This window comes from Diceros bicornis, chromosome 5, assembly GCF_020826845.1.
Source record: "Diceros bicornis minor isolate mBicDic1 chromosome 5, mDicBic1.mat.cur, whole genome shotgun sequence".
Lineage (NCBI taxonomy): Eukaryota > Metazoa > Chordata > Mammalia > Perissodactyla > Rhinocerotidae > Diceros > Diceros bicornis.
In genome coordinates, this window is record NC_080744.1 from 78651742 (window position 1) to 78672777 (window position 21036).

The 21036-nt window shown below is 39.3% G+C and overlaps 2 protein-coding genes across 2 annotated transcripts in view; one reads left to right on the plus strand and one right to left on the minus strand.

Moving 5' to 3' along the window:
- MTMR10 (myotubularin related protein 10) overlaps nt 1-10171 on the plus strand; it is a 48526-nt gene extending 38355 nt beyond the window's left edge. The window contains exons 13-16 of the mRNA XM_058542274.1: nt 1660-1829; nt 2937-3107; nt 6834-7016; nt 7626-10171. Of these exons, the coding sequence (XP_058398257.1) occupies nt 1660-1829; nt 2937-3107; nt 6834-7016; nt 7626-8222 (1121 nt within the window). The 3' untranslated portion in view covers nt 8223-10171. The remainder of the gene's footprint in view (nt 1-1659; nt 1830-2936; nt 3108-6833; nt 7017-7625) is intronic.
- A 1604-nt stretch (nt 10172-11775) lies between these two features.
- FAN1 (FANCD2 and FANCI associated nuclease 1) overlaps nt 11776-21036 on the minus strand; it is a 37148-nt gene continuing 27887 nt past the window's right edge. The window contains exon 14 of the mRNA XM_058542271.1: nt 11776-12029. Within this exon, the coding sequence (XP_058398254.1) occupies nt 11892-12029 (138 nt within the window). The 3' untranslated portion in view covers nt 11776-11891. The remainder of the gene's footprint in view (nt 12030-21036) is intronic.

Genomic DNA, 21036 nt, shown 5'->3' on the forward strand with positions numbered 1-21036 from the left:
GTCTAAATTCATCTTTTTGCATATGTTTATTGATTTGTCCTAGTACTATTTGTTGAAAAGACTATTCTTTTCTTTCTCTATTGATACGGCTTGTTACCTTTGTCAAAAGTCAATTGACTGACTGTAAATGGTAAGGGTTTATTTTTGGACTCTCAGTTTTATTCCATTGATCTTTATGCCTGTCCTTGCCAGTACCACATTATCTTGAGTACTGTAGCTATAGAGTAAGTTTTGAAATTGAGACATGGAAGCACTCCAACTTTGTTTTCGAAATTATTTTGGCTATTCTGGGTCCTTTGCATTTCTGTATAACTTTTAGGATCAGCAAAAAAGCCTGCTGGGATTTTGATAGGCATATGTTGAACCCATAGATCAATTTGGGGAGAATGCCATCTTAACAATATTGAATCTGCCAGTCCATGAAATGAATCTCTCTCCCTTTATTTCAATTTTTTTTCAATTTTTCAGAAATGTTTTATAGGTTTTACTGTACAAGTTTTGCACTTATTTTATTAAATCTCTTCTTATGTATTTTATTTTTGATGCTATGGTAAATACAATTGTCTTCTTAATTTCATTTTCAGGTTTATTGTGTACTCAGATTGTTGTGTATAGAATTCCTACAACCTTACTGAACTCATTTATTAGTTCTAGTAATTATTTTGTGGCTTCCTTAGGATTTTTTATACACAAGATTGTGTTTGCAAAACGGTGATTGCCTTTTCCTTTCCAATCTGGATGCCTTTGATTTCTTTTTCTTGCCTCGTTTCCCTGGCTAGAGCTTCCTGTACCGTGTGGAATAGAAGTGGCAAGAGCAAACATCCTGTCTTGTTCCTGATCTCAGGGAGAAAGCGTTCAGTCTTTCACTAATAAGAATGATGTTAGTTGTAGGATTTTGTAGATTCCTCTTATCAGGTTGAAGTTACCTTCTATTCCTAGTTTTTATCCAGGATGAACATTGGATTTTCATCACACAAATGTCTTTTATGCATCTAATGAGATGATTATGTTATTTTTGTCCTTTATTAGTATGGTGTGTTGCTTTAATTGATTGTCAGATATTAAACCAACTTGCATTTCTGGGATAAATTCTTGCATTCTGAGATAATTTGGTTTGCATCTAATGATGATTTTTACATCTAATCATAAGGGATATTGGTTGACAGTTGTTTTCTGATTTCTTTGGCTGGCTTTTATTCCAGGGTATTACTGGCGTCATTGAAAGGACACCAGCTGGAAAAGATGGGAGGGAAATGTTTGCCACCTTTTCAGATGATGATCCCATTCCTCTTGTTCACCTCTGAGTCACCATGTGGAGTTGTCAGTAGAAAGATTACATTATATTTAATATTCTCGAGAAAACAGAAATAATGGACTCTTGAAAGATTTCTACAACAAACTGTTGAAATTTTTAAAGTGTGAGGGATGCGCTTCTATTATCTGGAAAATGTTTATATATAAAAGGCCATCTCCATTAAACACTAATTTAGTTGATCTAAAAGTCTCTAATATTTTATAGTTGCTGGAATCCAGTGAAATTTACTGGATTTTGAAAGCAGCCTATGCGTAGAATACTGAATTACCTGCTTTACTTTTCCTTCCCTTTCTCTCTTAGTATTTTTCCAAATAATAATCATTTTCTTTCCATTTTATTGACAGAGGAGGAAGGAAGAGACTTGAGCTGTATTGTAGCCTCTCTTATTCAAGTGATGCTGGATCCCTATTTTAGGACAATTACCGGATTTCAGAGTCTGATACAGAAGGAGTGGGTCATGGCAGGATATCAGTTCCTAGACAGATGCAACCACTTAAAGAGATCGGAGAAAGAGGTAACAAAATCTTAATGCTTATTAACAGTCTTTAAGTGTGCACAAGATAAAATTTATGTCACTGTGTGAAGAGATGTTCCATCTGTGAAGAGACAAGGAAGCTTTTTAAATACTGCATTTAGTACATTGTAGCTTCCTTAATCTAAGACTAACTAGTGGATTAGAGTCCAAATTGATGTACTTATGAGGGTTATTGTAACTATATAGGTAAAATGCTAACAGATTGTCTGTTGAGTTTCTCTAAGTTGAGAACTACTTGAAGAAATGTTGCATTAACTCTTCTGCAAAGCGGATAATGAGCACATTTGATATTCTGAAAAATCAGTTTTGGGCTATCACATTTTTTTTTAGCATGGGGCACCTGTGTTAAGAATGGAAAGTTTGAGAGGGACATCTTTGTAATAGCTGTAATAGCTGTGGAGCTAGCGGCTGCCTTGGATCCGTAGTTAAGCTGTGAATGGCCTTGCAGGTATCTTGTAGACAGGGTTGTTTCAGAGAACACAGTTTGACTTGGAGTTTCTCGTGTTTAATAACAAACTGTATTATCTGAGGAAATCTCAACAGTGAATACTTCACTTGTAAAATGCTAGGCTTCCTTGGGATGCACTGGGCAAGATACAGTAGCTGTCCTCAGCTGCTGTACTTGGGGATGTACCATGTCAGCTAGAGGCTGATGCCAACTGTTATCTGAAATTCCGGGAAGTTTTCTGGATCCTGAGCTTGCAGGGTCAACCAAAAGCTAATTACAGAAATTAGTTTTTGGTTTGGGGTTTTCTTTTTTATGTTCTAAACAATTGTTTCCAGAATAGGGTTAAACACATATTTAACTGTCCCCCATTCATACAGTGACAACCTGCCCATCTATTTACTTTGCCTTTTCAACTTGGTATACTAATTGAGATGTTTACCATGGTGGAACATGCTTCCTGGGTCTGACATAAGCTGTGTTTAATCTATTCACGTATCCTGAGCTCAACTCAGGAGCCAAGCGCTTTAAGCTTAGATGTTTTCTTATTAATCTCTTCTTTAACATTAGGGATAAATTTGGAAATGTGAACAACTGAAGGACAACATTAAATAATCCCATTTTCTATTTGTATTTGCCAGTCTCCCTTATTTTTGCTCTTCTTGGATGCCACGTGGCAGCTGTTGGAACAGTACCCAGCAGCTTTCGAGTTCTCGGAGACCTACTTAGCAGTGCTGTATGACAGCACCTGGATCTCCCTGTTCGGCACGTTCCTGTTCAACTCTCCTCACCAGCGGGTGAAGCAAAGCACAGTGAGTGACATTGTGGCTGTAGCATTTTTTTTTTCACAACTTTAATGAGATAGAATCGAAGTACAGTTAGCTGTGTATTTAAAATATACAATTTAGGGGCTAGCACCGGGGCATAGTGGTTGAGTTCATGTACTCCAGCGGCCCAGGTTCACAGGTTGGAATCCCGGGCACAGACCTACACCACTCGTCAGCCATGCTGAGGCAGCAACCCACATACAAAATAGAGGAAGATTGGCAACAGATGTTAGCTCAGGGCTAGTCTTCCTCAAGCAAAAAAAGAGGAGAAGATTGGCAACAGATGTTAGCTCAGCAAAAAAAATTTTTCTATTTAAAAAAAAATAAAATATACAATTTAGAATTATCTTAGCATTTAAGCTATAATTTCTGAATGACTTAATTAAAGACTTAAAAATCTAGGAACTCGTTTCCTTTTTATGAATGAGCATTTTATGTATTTTTCTCTGATGTTCATAATAAGCCAGTTTAAAGATGTAAATTATTTTAACCATCTTAAAATGTCGTGGTTTTGTATATATATTTTCACATTTGGGCTGTTCAGATGGGTAATCAAAAATATCCTGTTTGAGGACATTTATTTCTTAGGTCAGTAGAATAAAAGTGTTGTACAAAAGCAAGATTATTTTTCTCCAAGAGTTCCATGGAGAAGGAATTTCAGAGATGAAATATAGGCATGGAACTAGACTAGTTCAGTTTCTAGTCACAATTCATTGAATAGAGAAAAAATCGTGACTAAGGAGGATTGCAAGCCAAACTTCAAACTAGCTACTGGTTGCCACCAGTGGAACCTTCCAGTACCACAAGTTCTGTCTCACCCACATTTGAACCAACAACGGGAATAGTCATTAAATGCTGCAGTGACCACTGAGAGAAACAGAAAGGGCAGCCCTTGTAAGAAGTCTTTGTAAGAAGGAGGTTGCCTTTACAGTGAGCTGTGGGTTCCTCAGCCTTGACATTAAGGCCCTTGTCCAGGTATTGTGGCCTAGTATAATGTGAATACCACCTGGGGTCAGGAAACGTGGATCCTGGCCCTAGTCTGGGAAAATGCTGAGGGTTTCTCAAATGGATCCATCAAACTAACAATAGTACCTTTGGCCTCATTGTGTGAGGTGAAAACATTTTGTTAACTGTAAAGCATTATGCAAATTTTCCTAAAGAAGTGAGTTATTCCAGATGGTGGATGTGAAAGACAATATGCCCTGGACATTTAAGGAGGTGATTTTACTCAGGCTATTGCAATTGACAGAACTTCATTACTGAGAAACATCCCAAAGAGAGGAAGGGCCTGGGGGGTTATTATAGAGGCAGAAAGCTGGAGTCATGAGGGAGGTGGAGCAGGTCTCACCTCACAGGTGAGCCATGTCTCAGCAGTGATGCTCTCCAGGAGCATGGGGTCGGAGGAACTCAGCACTGTCAAAGGGTATTTTAGATTGGGTAATTTGGGAAGGGAATTTTTATAAAATGTATTCTATGCTTTCCTAAAAGAATTCACCTCTCTCAGTACTGTGCTGAGACCAGTAGATGGCTCAGGAGCCCCTGAGGTGTGGGAGACTATTTGTTCCCAAAATAAATGGTCTCTGAGTTACTCTTCTTTTCTCGTTCTCTGGGTGTCATTTTTGTGCCCCTTGCTTTGCCGCCAGCTGGTTCACATGGTTGTGTTTGCCTGCCCTTGCCTCTCCTCTCACTCTCTTCACTGCCCTGTGCACACAGCTTGCTCGCATGCACACACACACACGATTTGAGCCTTCAAAATTTATACAAGGCTAGAAAATCAAATAGCCTCGTTAGACGTAAGTGTCAAACAAGAGTGTGTAAGCCTTGAGGTCCTGGTGACTGTGGTGCGTTGGGTGGGCACCTGAGAGGAGAGCTCTGTGGAGGCCAGGTGGGTGCCCTGGAGACACTCACTCCTCACTCCTGCTTCTTGGCAGGATTCTGGATATTTACAAAGAGATTTCTATACAGGAATAAAAGTTAACAAATATTTTTTAAAGGTATATCTGCTTTCCCTGTTCCATGCTCTAGTGCTATATTTTTTTAATTTGGCTTTTTTCAAAAGCTTTTTCTGGCAAATACTAATGTGAATCCCTCCCTCCCTCAGCATTTCATATTTGTAATTTAGCATAACAGCAGGACTGGAGGCACTCAGTGCCGTCTCTCTGCTCTCCCCAGGGAACTGGCCGCCGACCTAAGGGTCCTGATTCTTAGCATGACCACTGTTCTCAGTCCCTTCCACACGGCCATAAGCCAGAGGGTTTCTTTCCGTTCTGAGGCCACCTCAGATGCTGGTGGTCAGGTACTGTTTGTGGAAAACCTGATCATCTTCCTTGGAGATAAATATTTTTAGTTTTCACATTAAAAAAAAAAAGGTGACTGTTTTCTATATACACTCCCTAAGGGCCATTCAAACAGGTTGGGTTTTATGTTTTACTAGATTTCAGCTCTTAACAGTACTATTTTCTAAAGTAAATGGATTGCTTTTATCCATGCTTTCATATGATCTATGTTTTCATATGATGAAATTTCATATAACTAAAAAAATAAATATATTTGGTGCTTAATGAATTAAGTTTTACTTAGTTGAAATAGAAGATTCTGTAAACTGCCCCATGCTGTCAACTTAACCACTTCCTGCTGGTCCCGAGCCTCGCCGCGGCCTGGATAATACCTGGCGGTGGGACACAGATGGCTTCCCAACTGCAGCACTTTTAGTCTTTGCCTTTTTTCTAATTTCCAAGGAAATTCTTGTTTTTTGTAGAAAATTTGGAGACTACTGAAAGGTACAGAGCAAAAAATAAGAATCAATCATTTCCCACCATCCAGAGACTCAGTATTTTGGTTTATTTCCTCCAGAGAACTAATCTGTATAAACTGTCATGATAGCCTGCTTTTGTCCCTCAACCAAGATGAGGTTCCTTTCTCCACAGCGCTAAGTGCGGCTGCATAGTTGGGGACAGTCTGCTCCTTTCCTCCTCCACATCGAGGCGGCCGGCTGTCACCCCATAGCGTTGTGCTGCCTGGGTTTGTTGTGGTGGGAAAACCCGGTCACTAGGCTTCATGAGCTCACAGTGGGGCTAGAGGAGGGCTCCTGTGAGCAAGGGACCCAGCCCCGTGTGTGGTTTTCGTGATCTTGACCAAATGCTAGGACCACGGGGGAGTTGGTTCCTGCCTCCCTGCTCCTGGGCTGTGGTCCAGATATTTAAGGTTGCTGAATAAGTGAAGCATGGCTATCCATTTAGAAAAAAGGTGTAACATAGATGGCAGTGATTTCCACCCAAAGATTGTTTTGCTAATCCACTTACCAAATTTCATACCCAAGAGGTAATTGTGTAAATGTGGTCATATGCTTAAAAAGTAAAGGGTTGCAATTATAAAAATAACTTTGGCATGTTTAAGACTTTACAGTATCACATTAGTGATATTTTACTTCTCCTAATAACATACTCATTGCCCAGAGGGTCCAACTTCTTTGGTGTCTTTGGGGAGACAATGTGCTCTCCCCACTCAACACAGAGTATGAAGGTTCCTCTGGTCGGAGGTACCAAGATCGTCTTTTCTCTTGGAAAACATGCTGCTCTAGTGGGTTTGGAGTTGCTGTGGTTTGGAAATGTAACTTGAATAGTGATGAATGGCTCATCAAAAAAAGGAATTTATGTAAGAAAATCTTAGTTTGGCATCTTTTCAAAAATGTTCAAATATTTTATTTTGCAGGAATTTGCTATAAGCAAAAATATACAATTGGGTGATGAAAAAGGTTTAAAATTCCCCTCAGTTTGGGACTGGTCTCTTCAGTTTTCAGCAAAGGATCGAACCCTTTTCCATAACCCCTCGTACATTGGAAAGAGCTCGCCTTGTGTGCAAAACGGTGCTGTGAAATCTTTCAAAAGGACAAAGGTAAGTTACAAAAGGCCCTAACAATAAACACCTGGTATCTGCTCACACCTAACCCAAAACATCTTTTCAGAACACAGAGTATTAAAGGTCAAGTCACTTCCTGTGACAACACTGCCAGTGCAGGTTTTGAGGGACCATTCACTTTTTAACTGAAATAACTGTGCCCTGACTTCTCTTCTCGGTGTCCGAGGCCCATAGAGCCCTGGTCAGCATCTGAGAGGTGGCAGATTGCAGCTCTGAGCCTGGGAGGCCTCGTTCCTGAAACCCATCCTCTCTGCCTGTTCTTTCTAGAATCAGCCAGGTCTAGTTTTTTTCTAACCTAGAAGTCTTAGAAATTGGCACTTAAACAAAGTAATGACTAGGATGTATCCCCACCCCCCACGCCCCTGCAGGCTAGTGGTAATAGCCTAGGCAGAGGCACAGCCTGAGTTCAACTCCAGTGCAGGAGGATTGGAATACATATCACAAGGGAAGGAACAGAATGTTCTTTAAGGCCAAAATTCCACTGGTTTTTCATAATACCAAGTTTAAATTTGCCAGTGCGCCTTTATTGTATTTCTAAAAAGGGAAGCTCCAGGAAAATAATGCTGAGATCTCTCTTCTGTACAGAAAAGCTACAGCTCCACATTGAGAGGGATGCCGGTTTCATTAAAGAATGGGATCCTCAGCGACCAGGAATTACTTCCAAGGAGAAATTCACTAATATTAAAAGCAAAGCCAGACCCTCCTCAGCAGACCGACAGCCAGGACAGTGGTGTGGAGCAGTATTTTAGAGAATTCTTTTCCAAACCAGTCGACCTGCACGGTGTTATTCTGCCACATCTCTCTGGAACACACATAAAACTGTGGAAACTATGCTACTTCCGCTGGGTTCCCGAGGCCCAGATCAATCTGGGCGGCTCCATCACTGCCTTTCACAGGCTCTCCCTGCTGGCCGACGAGGTGGACATGCTCAGCAGGACACTCCGGCAGCCCCGCGGCGGCCCCCTGGAGGCCTGCTACGCAGAGGTGGACCGGAGCAGGCTGTACTTCCGAGCCAGCGGCCCACACGACACCTCGGGAACACCAGAGTTTCTCTCCTCCTCATTTCCCTTTTCTCCTGTAGGCAATCTATGCAGACGAAGCATTTTAGGAACACCATTAAGCAAATTTTTAAGTGGGGCTAAAATATGGTTATCTACTGAGACACTGGCAAACGAAGACTAAAATGTACTATTTTCTGAACACTTAGAGGGAAGCTATAAACTATTTTCCTCTGAATTAAAATTGCTCACCTAGGCATTGGAAGCTCTAATAATTTTATATGTAAGAAAAACAGTTTGAATTTGCACTAATATTTAAAAACATGTTGGATTATGCTTCCTTCACAATTTTTTAAAAGATCGGCATAAACTTTGTTTCTTATATTCTCTGTCATCTTAGGTCTGGCTCATTTTTAGGTGATTTGCAGGCAAATATTCCCCCACTCTTACTACTGTGATCAAACTAATCAGGTTTTGTCTACGACTTGTATTTTGTCTGCATCCGTTTTTCCTAGCACCTCCTACAGGTTACCTGATCCTTGGTCAGATCAGCAACCCAAAGAAGCAGATGTCAGGAAAGTTAACACGTTAGTATTTAGTGTATTTTCAAGAAGCATCCGATAAATCCCTCAACAGGCATTAGGTATTCATGTATTTTTCTGTCACTTTCTATTATCTCTACTTGAACTCACCTGAGGGTTCAGTGTTCCCAGGCCATAATTTATTTTAGATCACTTTATTTGGGACCTTAGATCACTGTGTTGTAAAATCATGAGTTTGCTTTTAACTTCATAGGACTAACTTTAAAGTGATATGCACTGTTAACTTTAAAAGCATTTTGCTGTAGATAATATAATTAAACTTAGAAGTGCCTTTGACATTAATATTAAGGTATGAATAACTGACTAAAATTTCAGTTTTTAAAATTAGGGTGTTAAAATCCCACTGCCTATTGGAAACAGCGTTTTCACACTTAGCTTCATATCAGTGGCCAAGAATCTCCAAAGCCACATTTCTGCCCCTCTGAAAGTCACTGAGGACCCCATGGGCCTGTGGGGTACTCAGTGTTGGTGCTGTCCAGGAGCAGCGGGGGCAAGTGCTGTCTGCACAGAGACCCACCCTCACAAAAGAGAGGGCTTGCTCGGAGGCATTTGGGGCTTTCCTGTCAATATTTCCAGTGTGTTGAACTATTCTTAGCACTTTCCCTTGGAAATAACTAATAATGAGGTCATGAGTTAGGTCACCTGCGCAGAAGTCCCTCCTCCCTCAACATTCTTAATACTTAGGAATAGAGAATAGGAGAAATAAAGACATAACTTCTCTCAAAATACTGCCATTGTTATAAGGAGCAGGGCAGCTGCCCTGCATCCTGACTTTTGGCAGCAATATTCAGAGGAGACTGAGAAGCAAACTAAGGTATATCCTTGGTCTGCAACTCCCTTGTGTTCACATTGCGTGACAGGAGCCTAGCCAAAGCCGTCCCCTTACACCCCTCATTCCCACATAAACCCCGTTCCCTGTTTAAAAGCTGGATACTTTCCAATTTGGCTGTTATTGGAGTTTCTTAAACTGCTGTCTTAAGCTTTTAAAATTTTTTATAGTAAAGTATCTAGTTAGCTTATTTCCTTTTCTAAAATATTTTCAAACTGTGTTTTACCTTTATGTGTAATGCATAACTGTTTCTATTTGAATTATTTGCCTTTTAAAAATTGTTTGATAATGTCTCCACGTTTAAAGAGAGAGAAGTTCCTATACAGTGTCTTAGGAAATTCATCTTGTGGATAAACCCAATGTTTTTGCCAACTTATTGCCTAGAAAATGAGGGCTTTTTTCAGATTGTTGCCATTCAAGTTTCTCGTCCTTGATTGGAAACCAGTCCCAATCCCCTTAGAACACCACAGCACATCCTCCCGTTGAAAGTGTGATAATAATTCTCCCTTTCTCATTAAGCTGCTTTTTTATTATTACAAATTGTTCTAAATTTGTTAATGTTTTTGGGGGTTGAGCATTCATTTCTCTATAATTTTCTTCCCACACATTTATTTCAATTCCTTTAGCAATTTTTTTTTGTTAATTTACAAAAAGATTAGGTACTATTAATACTATTTTAAAATAGAAAATGGGCATATTTTTGTATGATAATCAAATGTAGTAAAATATGGTTTTTGTTTTATTTTTGCTGGACAGTTGTTCTATCATGATTATTGTGCCACAATGTATCATGCATAATATGAAAAACAACTACAACAGCCTTAGTCCTGGCCATTGCAAAAGCTGCCTGGCACCTCTGCTAGCAGAAAGGGTGCTGTGGTGACAGAAGTCCTCAGCGTGGTTATGTACACTGTACCAAAGAAAGCTAACACACAAGGGCCCCACACCTCGCGCACGAGGGCACTGTGCTGATGGAACACCATGCAGATAGAAGACAGCTTTGGACTTTCTAGTATTGAACTTAAAGATGTACGTCTTACTGTTATTCTATGATGGAAACCAATTTTAAAACCAAAAATGTCTAACTTTTTTTAAGAAAAGTATAATAATTTGTGCTAACAGAGGGTGAAAACTATTCAACACATCCTTCAACAAAATCTGCTTGCTGTTGCAGTAACCTTGGGTAGTTAAAACTTGATTTTGAGAGAAAACTAAAACCTTTGTGCCTAAAATTGATTATGACGAGTTAAAGTAGGATGAGCAGGAAGATGAGAGATCTTGTTGTTCAACAGTAATGAATGTGAAGGGAATTTTGACCGCTAAATAAAATTTCCACAGAAATTGTTTCTTGTCGTTATCAATATGAAACCATCTACAAGAACATAGTGATTCAAGAAGCAGAAGCATTTTCTTCCAGCTGTACTTGTGTGTGTGTCATCTACTCACCTTTTTTGCTTCCTCTCTAAAACAAAGTAGTGATCAATAACATTTTTAATATCAGTTCAGAACTGGCTGTAGTTAAGACCACGTGGGTATTCATGGGCCATGCCCTACCTTGTCCTTCCATTCAATAAATTAAAAAGCTAGGGAGTAACATTTCCCTAAGAAAGTCTCAGAACTAATCTAATCTATGGGAGACTGGGATGCCGGTCCCTGACTCCTGGGCTTACTGTAGTGATAAATCCCTTCCTGCCATACACCTTCCCCAGCCTGAGGCCCTTTCAATGGTGATGAGCAGCTCTGTTTCAATTATACTGTTTGTATAGAAATCTGATCTAGTCATTAGGGATGTTCCCAAGGAGAAGGATGAAAAGGGACAATTACCCTTGATCAAGACTGTTCATTCTTTTGGTGATCCAGGCCCATATTAGTAAGAGCAAGCATTGACAGATGAAATAAGTTAAGGAACTTAATGAGAATGTTAATTCCTAAAGAAATCAGAATTTCAACTGTTTATGCCCTTCTTGGATAATCATAAAACAAGAAGGTTTAACAGCTAAATGTGTACAGCAGTATAGAAGAACTTAGATAAATTGAAGAGTCTCTGTTTCTAATATACTTATTAGAAAGAAACATTGTGTATGCTACTTGCATAAAAGACCTAAAGCTGTGTACCATCTCATTTGCTTAGAGTTTTTCCTGCTTTTTTGTAAGTCTAATTTACTAGATGCATCCAGCCCCTAAAATGGCCATCCAGGTTTTTGCCTTTTAAAAAGTTCATTACTTGTCGTGTGGAATCAATGAGTGTAGTCAAGCCAATACAAAGTTTTGTAATAAAAAGACACTTACTTACTTTACAATGATGAGTCAGTAAACCATCAGGTTTATTACTGAATCAAAATCAAAATTAAATATAATAACGCTTGATGCTGTTGAAAATCTTAAACCGATGTATGACCAGATACTCTCAATTCCATATCTCTTAGTTAAGATTTTTACTCTTAGCTCCAACTGCAACCACATGGCAGACTTCGACCTCAGCCCCCAACTTCTGCAGTTCATCCAACCAGATCATTTGCTTATGCGAAAGTCGGTCATTGGGGCCTTTAACTTCCACCAGCTGGAAAATAAGTTTTAAAAAGCTATTAGGATCTTACTGAAACAGAATAGCCATTCAAATAAGCTTCTGTAGTTTTCACTAATAACTATTTAAATGGCTTTTTCTACTTCACTGCTGTACCTATATATATAAAACAAATATATATGAAATTCATTGAGAGATTTTTTGATTCTGTACAAACTAGATCTTCACAGAGAATTAGTAAGTTGATTCTTAATATAGTAATTGAAAAATAGTTTTAAAGCATGCACTGGATTGTTGCTCCCCTACTTAAAACCCTTCAATTACTTTGTTATATTTGTAATTAAATCCAGACTTCTTATCATGACCTACCAAACTATGATCTGGCCCCTGCTAACCACTCCAAAGGCCTCCTTTCAGTTCCTGAGGCAGACCACCTCTTCCCAACTCAAGGGCCCTTCCTAACTCTCGCTGTTCCCTCTGCCTAGGACACTTCTCCCTGTTCTTGCCATCAACACTCAGCTTAAATTCATCTCAGAGAAGTCCAGCACATCCCTAAGTAGGGTCCTTCCTGTGTACTTCTTTCATGGCATTTATCATAAGGTAAAACTGTTCGTTACATATCAGCTCTATGAAGGCAGGAATTGCGTCAGTTTTGTTCACTGCACATTACTGAACTTCACAACATAGCAGTAAAAACTATCCAAAATGAAGTATAGAAAAAAATTTTTGGAGAGTCAAGATGGCGGCGTAGGCAGACTCAACTCACCTCCTCCCGCGGACACAGCCAATTTACAACTACTCGTGGAAAAATTACCCCTGAGACAGAACTGAAAACTGGATAAGAGGAACTCCTGCAACAACGGACAATCCTAATTGAGGTGGAAGAGGCAGAAACTCCCTTCTGGAGAGGAAAAACGACGCCTTCACAAGCCACAGCGCCTCACGGCTGCCCGGGAGCAGCCCACAGGTACACAGCCCTCCCTGGAGGCACGGGACCCTGAGCCGGGGAGCGCCACCGCTGGGAGCATTTTGTGGACCCAGCACAATCGAGATGAGTGGCATAATATCTGACTTTGCCTGCTACTAAAACATTGGGGAGTACCCCCAGAAAAGCTGGTTCACAAAGAAATTAAAACTGGCTCTTAACGGGCCCACACGCAAACTCACCTGTTTTAGAAAACAACCTAAAATCACCAGAAAGAAAGGTGCACAGTGCTGTGGTGAAAAGAGACTCACATGATAGGCCCTGAGTGCATCTCGGTGAGAGGTGAGACCTCTCCAGGGACTGAGACATTGGTGGCGGCCACTGTTGTGGCCTGGTGTGGGCGTGCTGACACAGACGCCATTGGAGTTCTCCCTGGGGCCTGCTAGCCCAGGGTCTGCCCCACCCACTAGAGCACCGATTTAATCCAGCTCAGCCAGGGCAGGCAGCCCACCTTAGAGACTGGCCCCACCCAACAACAAGCCCTCAGGCAACTTGTGGGCCTGCATAGATTGGTGACTGGATTCTCTGCTGCCTGGCAACTGAGCCAACTTCAGCGGGGCAGGACATGCACAAGGAGCGGGTGGAGAGTGTGGGGCGGTGGTGGAGTGTGTGGGGCTCCCGCCGTAGAGAGACTGGGTCTGCTTCAGGAGGTGGGGGCACGCACACGGGGCAGGACTGTGTTGACTGTGTGTGTGGACCTGTGGGCGGCAGGGCTTGTCAGCTGCAGAAGACTTGTGCTTCTCAAAGACCCACATAGGGGGTTTGCCCCACCTTCCAAAGCCTGAAACAATTGGGTGCTCCTGTGCCTGAGACCAGCTCCACCCAGCTGCAATCCTCAGAGAGCTGACAAGAGACCTAAAGGCTGGAGGATTATAGCAATTGTAAGGCCCTGAGCCTAACAACCTGCCACGCTGGGGGCCTACTCACTTAAAAGAAATACTGCAACACAAATGTGGTATTAGAACTTGCAGCCAACTCTGCTGGGGCTCCCCACACCTGATAAAGAGACTGAAGTGTCCACAACAACTACAAGCAGCTGAGCATTACAACAGCTGGCCAGGAGAATAACTAGGCCTCCCTGGGCACCTACAGGGAGAGCAAACATGCCACAACAGAAGGACACACGTAGCCCACAGAGGGGTCACCCCTGGAACATTGAGAACTGAGGGAAGCACACTGCAGGCCTCCTAAGCCATCACTTAGCTGGAGATGTAGCTGACCTACCTAATACGTAGACACAAGCACAGGGAAAGAGGCAAAATGAGGAGGCAAAGGAATACATTCTAAGGAAGGGAACAGGACAAAACCCCAGAAAAGGAACTAAGTGAAACAAATGAGCAACCTACCTGACAGAGAGTTCAAACAAAGAGTGTTAAGGATGCTCACTGATCTGGGGACAAGAATAGATGAACTCAGTGAGAATGTCAACAAAGAAATGGAAAATATAAAAAAGAACCAATCAGAAATGAAGAATACAATACTGGAAATGAAAAATTCACTAGAGGGACTCAAAAGCAGACTAGAGGATACAGAAGAACGGATCTGCGAGCTGGACGAAAGACTAGAAGAAATTACCCAAGCTGAACAGGTAAAAGAGAAAAGAATTTAAAAGACTGAGGACAGTCTAAGGGACCTCTGGGACGACATCAAGCGCACTACCATCCGTGTTATAGGTGTCCCGGAAGAAGAAGAGCGAGACAAAGGGGCAGAGAATCTATTTCAAGAAATAATAGGTGAAAACTTCCCTAACCTAAGGAAGGAAACAGACATCCAGGTACAGGAAGCACAGAGAGCCCCAAATAAGATAAACCCAAAGAGGCCCACACCAAGACACATCATAATCAAAATGTCCAGAATTAAAGATAAAGAGAGAATCCTAAAAGCCGCAAGAGAAAGTCAAGTTACATACAAAGGAAACCCCATAAGGCTATCAGCTGACTTCGCAGCAGAAACCTTACAGACAAGAAGAGAGTGGCACGATATATTTAAAGTTCTAAAAGGAAAAAACTTACAGCCAAGAATACTCTACCTAGCAAGGTTATCATTCAAAATGGAAGGAGAGATCAAAAATTTCCCAGACAAGCAAAAATTAAAGGAATTTGTCAACAAGAAACCAGTGCTACAAGAAATGTTAAAGGGACTGATTTAAGGGGAAAAGAGAAGACCACAAATAGGAAAAATTATCTATTTCCATGATAAGAACGTAATGGATACAAATGCACAAAAAAGAGGTTAGATATGATATCAAAAACATAAAAGGAGGGAGGGGGGAGTTAAAGAGTAGAGCTTTCAGACAGAGGTCAAACTAAAGAGACCATCAATTCTGTATAGAAGAAGAAAGGAACAGAGAAGGACTACTAAAACACTGAGAAAATAAAAAAAGTTAAAAAATGGCAGTAAGTACATACTTATCAGTAGCTACTTTAAACGTCAATGGACTAAATGCTCCAATTAAAAGGCATAGGGTGGCTGATTGGATAAAAAAACAAGACCCATATATATGCAGCATACAAGAGACACACTTCAGACCTAAAGACACTCACAAATTGAAAGTGAAGGGATGGAAAAAGATATTCCACGCAAATGGCAATGAAAAGAAAGCTGGGGTAGCAGTACTCAGACAAAATAGACTTTAAAACAAAAACTGTAAAAAGAGACAAAGAAGGGCATTACGTAATGATCAAGGGAACAATCCAACAAGAGAATATAACACTTGTAAATATCTACGCATCCAATGTAGGTGCACCTAAATATATAAAGCAATTATTAACAGACATAAAAACAGAAATAGACAGTAACACAATAATAGTAGGGGACTTTAACACTCCACTTACACCAATGGATAGATCATCCAAACAGAAGATCAATAAGGAAACATTGGCCTTAAACGACACACTAGAACAGATGGACCTAGTAGATATATACAGAGCATTCCATCCAAAAACCGAAGAATACATGTTCTTTTGAAATGCACATGGAACATTCTCCAGGGTTGATCACATATCAGGCCACAAAACAAGTCTCCATAAATTTAAGAAGATTGAAATAATACCAACCATCTTTTCTGACCACAATGGTATGAATCTAGAAATCAACTATAGGAAGAAAATCAGAAAAACCACAAATACGTGGAGATTAAATAAAATGCTACTGAACAACGACTGGGTTAATGAAGAAATCAAAGAAGAAATCAAAAAATACCTGGAGACAAATGAAAATGAAAATACTACATGCCAGAATTTATGGGATACAGCAAAAGCGGTTCTAAGAGGGAAGTTTATAGCAATATAGGCCTATCTCAACAAACAAGAAAAATCTCAAATAAACAATCTAACGATGCACCTAAAGGAACTGGAAAAAGAAGAACAAACAAAGCCCAAAATCAGTAGAAGAAGGGAAATAATAAAAATCAGAGCAGAAATAAATGAAATAGAAACAAAAAAAACAACAGAAAAAATTAATAAAACCAAGAGCTGGTTCTTTGAAAAGATCAACAAAATTGACAATCCTTTAGCTAGACTCACCAAGAAAAAAAGAGAGAAGGCACAAATAAGTAAAATCAGAAATGAAAGAGGAGAGGTTACAACAGACACCTCAGAAATACAAAAGATTATAAGAGAATACTATGAAAAGCTATATGCCAACCAATTCGACAATCTGGAAGAAATGGATAAATTCTTAGATTCATACAACCTTCCAAAACTGGATCAAGAAGAAGTAGAGAATTTGAATAGACCAATCACCAGTAAGGAGATTGAAACAGTAATCAAAAACCTCCCCAAAAGTAAAAGTCCAGGACCAGACGGCTTCCCTGGTGAATTCTACCAAACATTCAAAGAAGACTTAATACCTATCCTTCTCAAACTCTTCCAAAAAATTGAGGAGGGGGGGAAGCTCCCTAACTCATTCTACGAAGCCGACGTTACCCTGATACCAAAACCAGACAAGGACAACACAAAAAAAGAAAATTACAGGCCAATATCACTGATGAACATCGATGCGAAAATCCTCAACAAAATACTAGCAAATCGCATACCAGAATACGTTAAAAAGATTATCCACCATGATCAAGTGGGATTTATTCCAGGTATGCAGGGATGGTTTAACATTCGCAAGTCAATCAATGTAATACACCACATTAATAAAATGAAGAATAAAAATCACATGATCATCTCAATAGATGCAGAGAAAGCATTTGACAAGATACAGCATCCCTTTATGATAAAAACTCTGAATAAAATGGGTGTAGAAGGAAAGTACCTCAAAATAATAAAGACCATATATGAGAAACCCACAGCTAATATCATCCTCAATGGTGAAAAACTGAAAGCTATCCCTCTAAGAACAGGAACCAGACAAGGATGCCCACTGTCACCACTCCTATTTAACATAGTACTGGAAGTCCTAGCCAGAGCAATCAAGCAAGAGAAAGAAATAAAAGGGATCCAAATTGGAAAGGAAGAAGTGAAACTGTCACTATTTGGAGATGACATGATTTTATACATAGAAAACCCTAAAGAATCCACCGGAAAACTTTTAGAAGTAATAAACAAATATGGTAAAGTTGCAGGATACAAAATCAACATACAAAAATCAGTTGCATTTCTGTACACTAACAACGAAGTAGCAGAAAGAGAAATTAAGAATACCATCCCATTTACAAGTGCAACAAAAAGAATAAAATACCTAGGAATAAACTTAACCAAAGAGGTGAAAGAGCTGTACACCGAAAACTATAAAACATTTCTGAAAGAAATTGAAGAAGACACAAAGAAATGGAAAGATATTCCGTGCTCTTGGATTGGAAGAATTAACATAGTTAAGATGTCCATACTTCCTAAAGCCATCTATAGATTAAATGCAATCCCTATCAAAGTTCCAACAACATTTTTCACAGAAATAGAACAAAGAATCCTAAAATTTATATGGAACAACAAAAGACCCCGAATAGCTAAAGGAATCCTGAGAAAAAAGAACAAAGCTGGAGGTATCACACTCCCTGATTTCAAAATATACTACAAAGCTATAGTAACCAAAATAGCATGGTACTGGCACAAAAACAGACACACAGATCAATGGAATAGAATTGAAAGCCCAGAAATAAACCCACATATCTATGGACAGCTAATCTTTGACAAAGGAGCCAAGAACATACAATGGAGAAAAGAAAGTCTCTTCAACAAATGGTGTTGGGAAAACTGGATAGCCACATGTAAAAAAATGAAAGTAGACCCTTACCTTACACCATACACAAAAATTAACTCCAAATGGATTAAAGACTTGAATGTAAGACCTGAAACTGTGAAACTTCTAGAAGAAAACATAGGCAGTACGCTCTTCGACATCGGTCTTAGCAACATCTTTTCAAACACCATGTCTCATCGGGCAAGAGAAACAATAGAAAAAATAAACAAATGGGACTACATCAAACTAAAAAGCTTCTGCACAGCAAAGGAAACCATCAACAAAACGAAAAGACAACCTAACAATTGGGAGAAGATATTTGCAAACCATACATTTGATAAGGGCTTAATCTCCAAAATATATAAAGAACGCATGCATCTCAACAACAAAAAAACTAACAACCCAATTAAAAAATGGGCAAAAGACCTAAACAGACATTTCTCCAAAGAAGATATACAGATGGCCAACAGACACATGAAAAGATGTTCAAAATCACTAACTATCAGGGAAATGCAAATCAAAACTACAATGAGATATCACCTCACGCCCGTCAGAATGGCTATAATTAACAAGACAGGAAACAACATGTGTTGGAGAGGATGTGGAGAGAAGGGAACTCTCATACACTGCTGGTGGGAGTGCAAACTGGTGCAGCCACTATGGAAAACTGTATGGAGATTCCTCAAAAAATCAAGGATAGAACTACCATATGATCCAGCTATTCCACTGCTGGGTATTTATCCAAAGGACTTGAAAACACCAATTTGTAAAGGTACATGCACCCCTGTGTTCATTGCAGCGTTATTCACAATAGCCAAGACTTGGAAGCAACCTAAGTGCCCATCAAGGGACGAATGGATAAAGAAGCTGTGGTATATATACACAATGGAATACTACTCAGCCATAAGAAACGATGAAATCCAGCCATTTGTGACAACATGGATGGACATTGAGGGTATAATGCAAAGTGAAATAAGTCAGAGGGAGAAGGTCAAATACCATATCATTTCCTTCATTAAGTAGTAGATAATAACAACAATAAACAAACACATAAGGAGAGAGATTGGATTGGTGGTTGCCGGGGGGGAGCGGGGGAGGGAGGGGGGTGAAGGGGATGGTTTGGTACAGGTGTGTGGTGATGGGTTGTAGTTGGTGTTTTAGTGGTGAACATGATGTAATCTGTGTACAAGTGGAGGTGTAGTGATGTACACCTTAAATTTTTACAATGTTGTAAACCAATGTTACTGCAATAAACAAAAAATTAGGGGAAAAAAAAGAAAAAAAGAAATGAAGAACAGGATTAAAGCCAAAAAAAAAAAAAATAGTTAAAATGGTAAATTTTACCAGGGTAAAAACAATGCATTAATTCTAGTCTTTCATTTTGCTATTCCTATTCTGTCTCTGGGACTTTGATGTCTGTCTCACTGTTTCTTTTCTTTCTCATGAAAGGAATACATGTGAGTTGTCTATGGGCATTTAAACAAAGTGTCTGAATAGCTGTGAAGTTTTAAACATCTAATTAAAGCAGAGAAACAAAAAAACGCTTTGGATAAACGAATAAATAAGGGAATAATTAGATTATTTGAAAATTCTTTCAGTTTAGTCAGAATTTGCAATAACCCCATGAGTGCAGTAAGTCCAGTTTAATTATTGATGCCATAAAGCAGTCTGAGCCTACAGTTTTGTTCAGCTTTACTGTTTATGATTTTATAAAAGCTATCCATATGGGTCCACTTGGTTCAGGCTCATAGGCAAATCGGTCTCCATCCAGATGTTCCCTCTTCTTACATATCACACCTCTCCATAGAGCTGAAATGTTCCCCTGAAGAGAAACTTTTAAAAATCCCACAAACTCTAATTTAGATTTGGCAATCACTGTGCTGTGGTGTTTGAGTGTTTTAGACTTAGCAATAAATAATGTTTTAAAAAAAAAAAAAAAAAACAAGCACTGGAATTAGCACCTATGTGAGTAAATATAAAGACTCTTGTTAATCAGCTGTGAAAGCAAAGATAATGTGGAGTTTATAACACATAGAAGTATAATGTATGAACACAGCACAAAGGCTGGGTGAGGAGATATAAAAATATATGTTGTAAGGTTCTTGATACTATACATAGAAGGGTATAACATCACATGAAGGTAAATAATAAGTTTAAGATATACACTGTAAACACTGATGCAACTACTTAAAAACAAAGAGTTACATCTAACAAGCCAGCAAAGGGATAAAATGCAATCTTAAAAAAAAAGGCAGAAAAAACAGGGAAAGGGGGAACAAAAGAGAGCTGAGAAAAACAGAAAACAAATATAAAGATGGTAGGTTTAAAGCCAAACATCAATAATCACATTAAACGTAAATGTTCCAAACACTCAGTTAAAAGGCAGAGGTTGTCAAATTAGATTAAAAAGACCCAACTAAATGCTGCCTACAAGAACCTCATATTAAATATACAGACAAAATAAGTTAAAAGAATGGAAAATGCATCACGTTACCACTAATGAAAAGAATGCTGGGAGTGGCCATGTATTGATAATATCAGTCAATTTCAGAGCAAAGAATAAAGGAATAAAGGAAGGTCATTTCATAATGATAAAGAGGTCGATTCATCAAGAGGACATTACAATCCTAAAAGTTTATACATCTAATAATAGAGTTTCACAATATATGGAGCAAATGTTGACAGAACTACAAGGAGAAATACCCAAATCCAAAATTATAGTCAGAGATGTCATATGACACCAAAAGCATGATCCATTAAAGAACAGATAAGTTGGACTTTGTCCAAATTTAAAACTTCTGCTCTTCAAAAGACACTATTATGAAAAGACAAGCCACAGACTGGGATGAAATATATATCTGATAAAGGACTTGT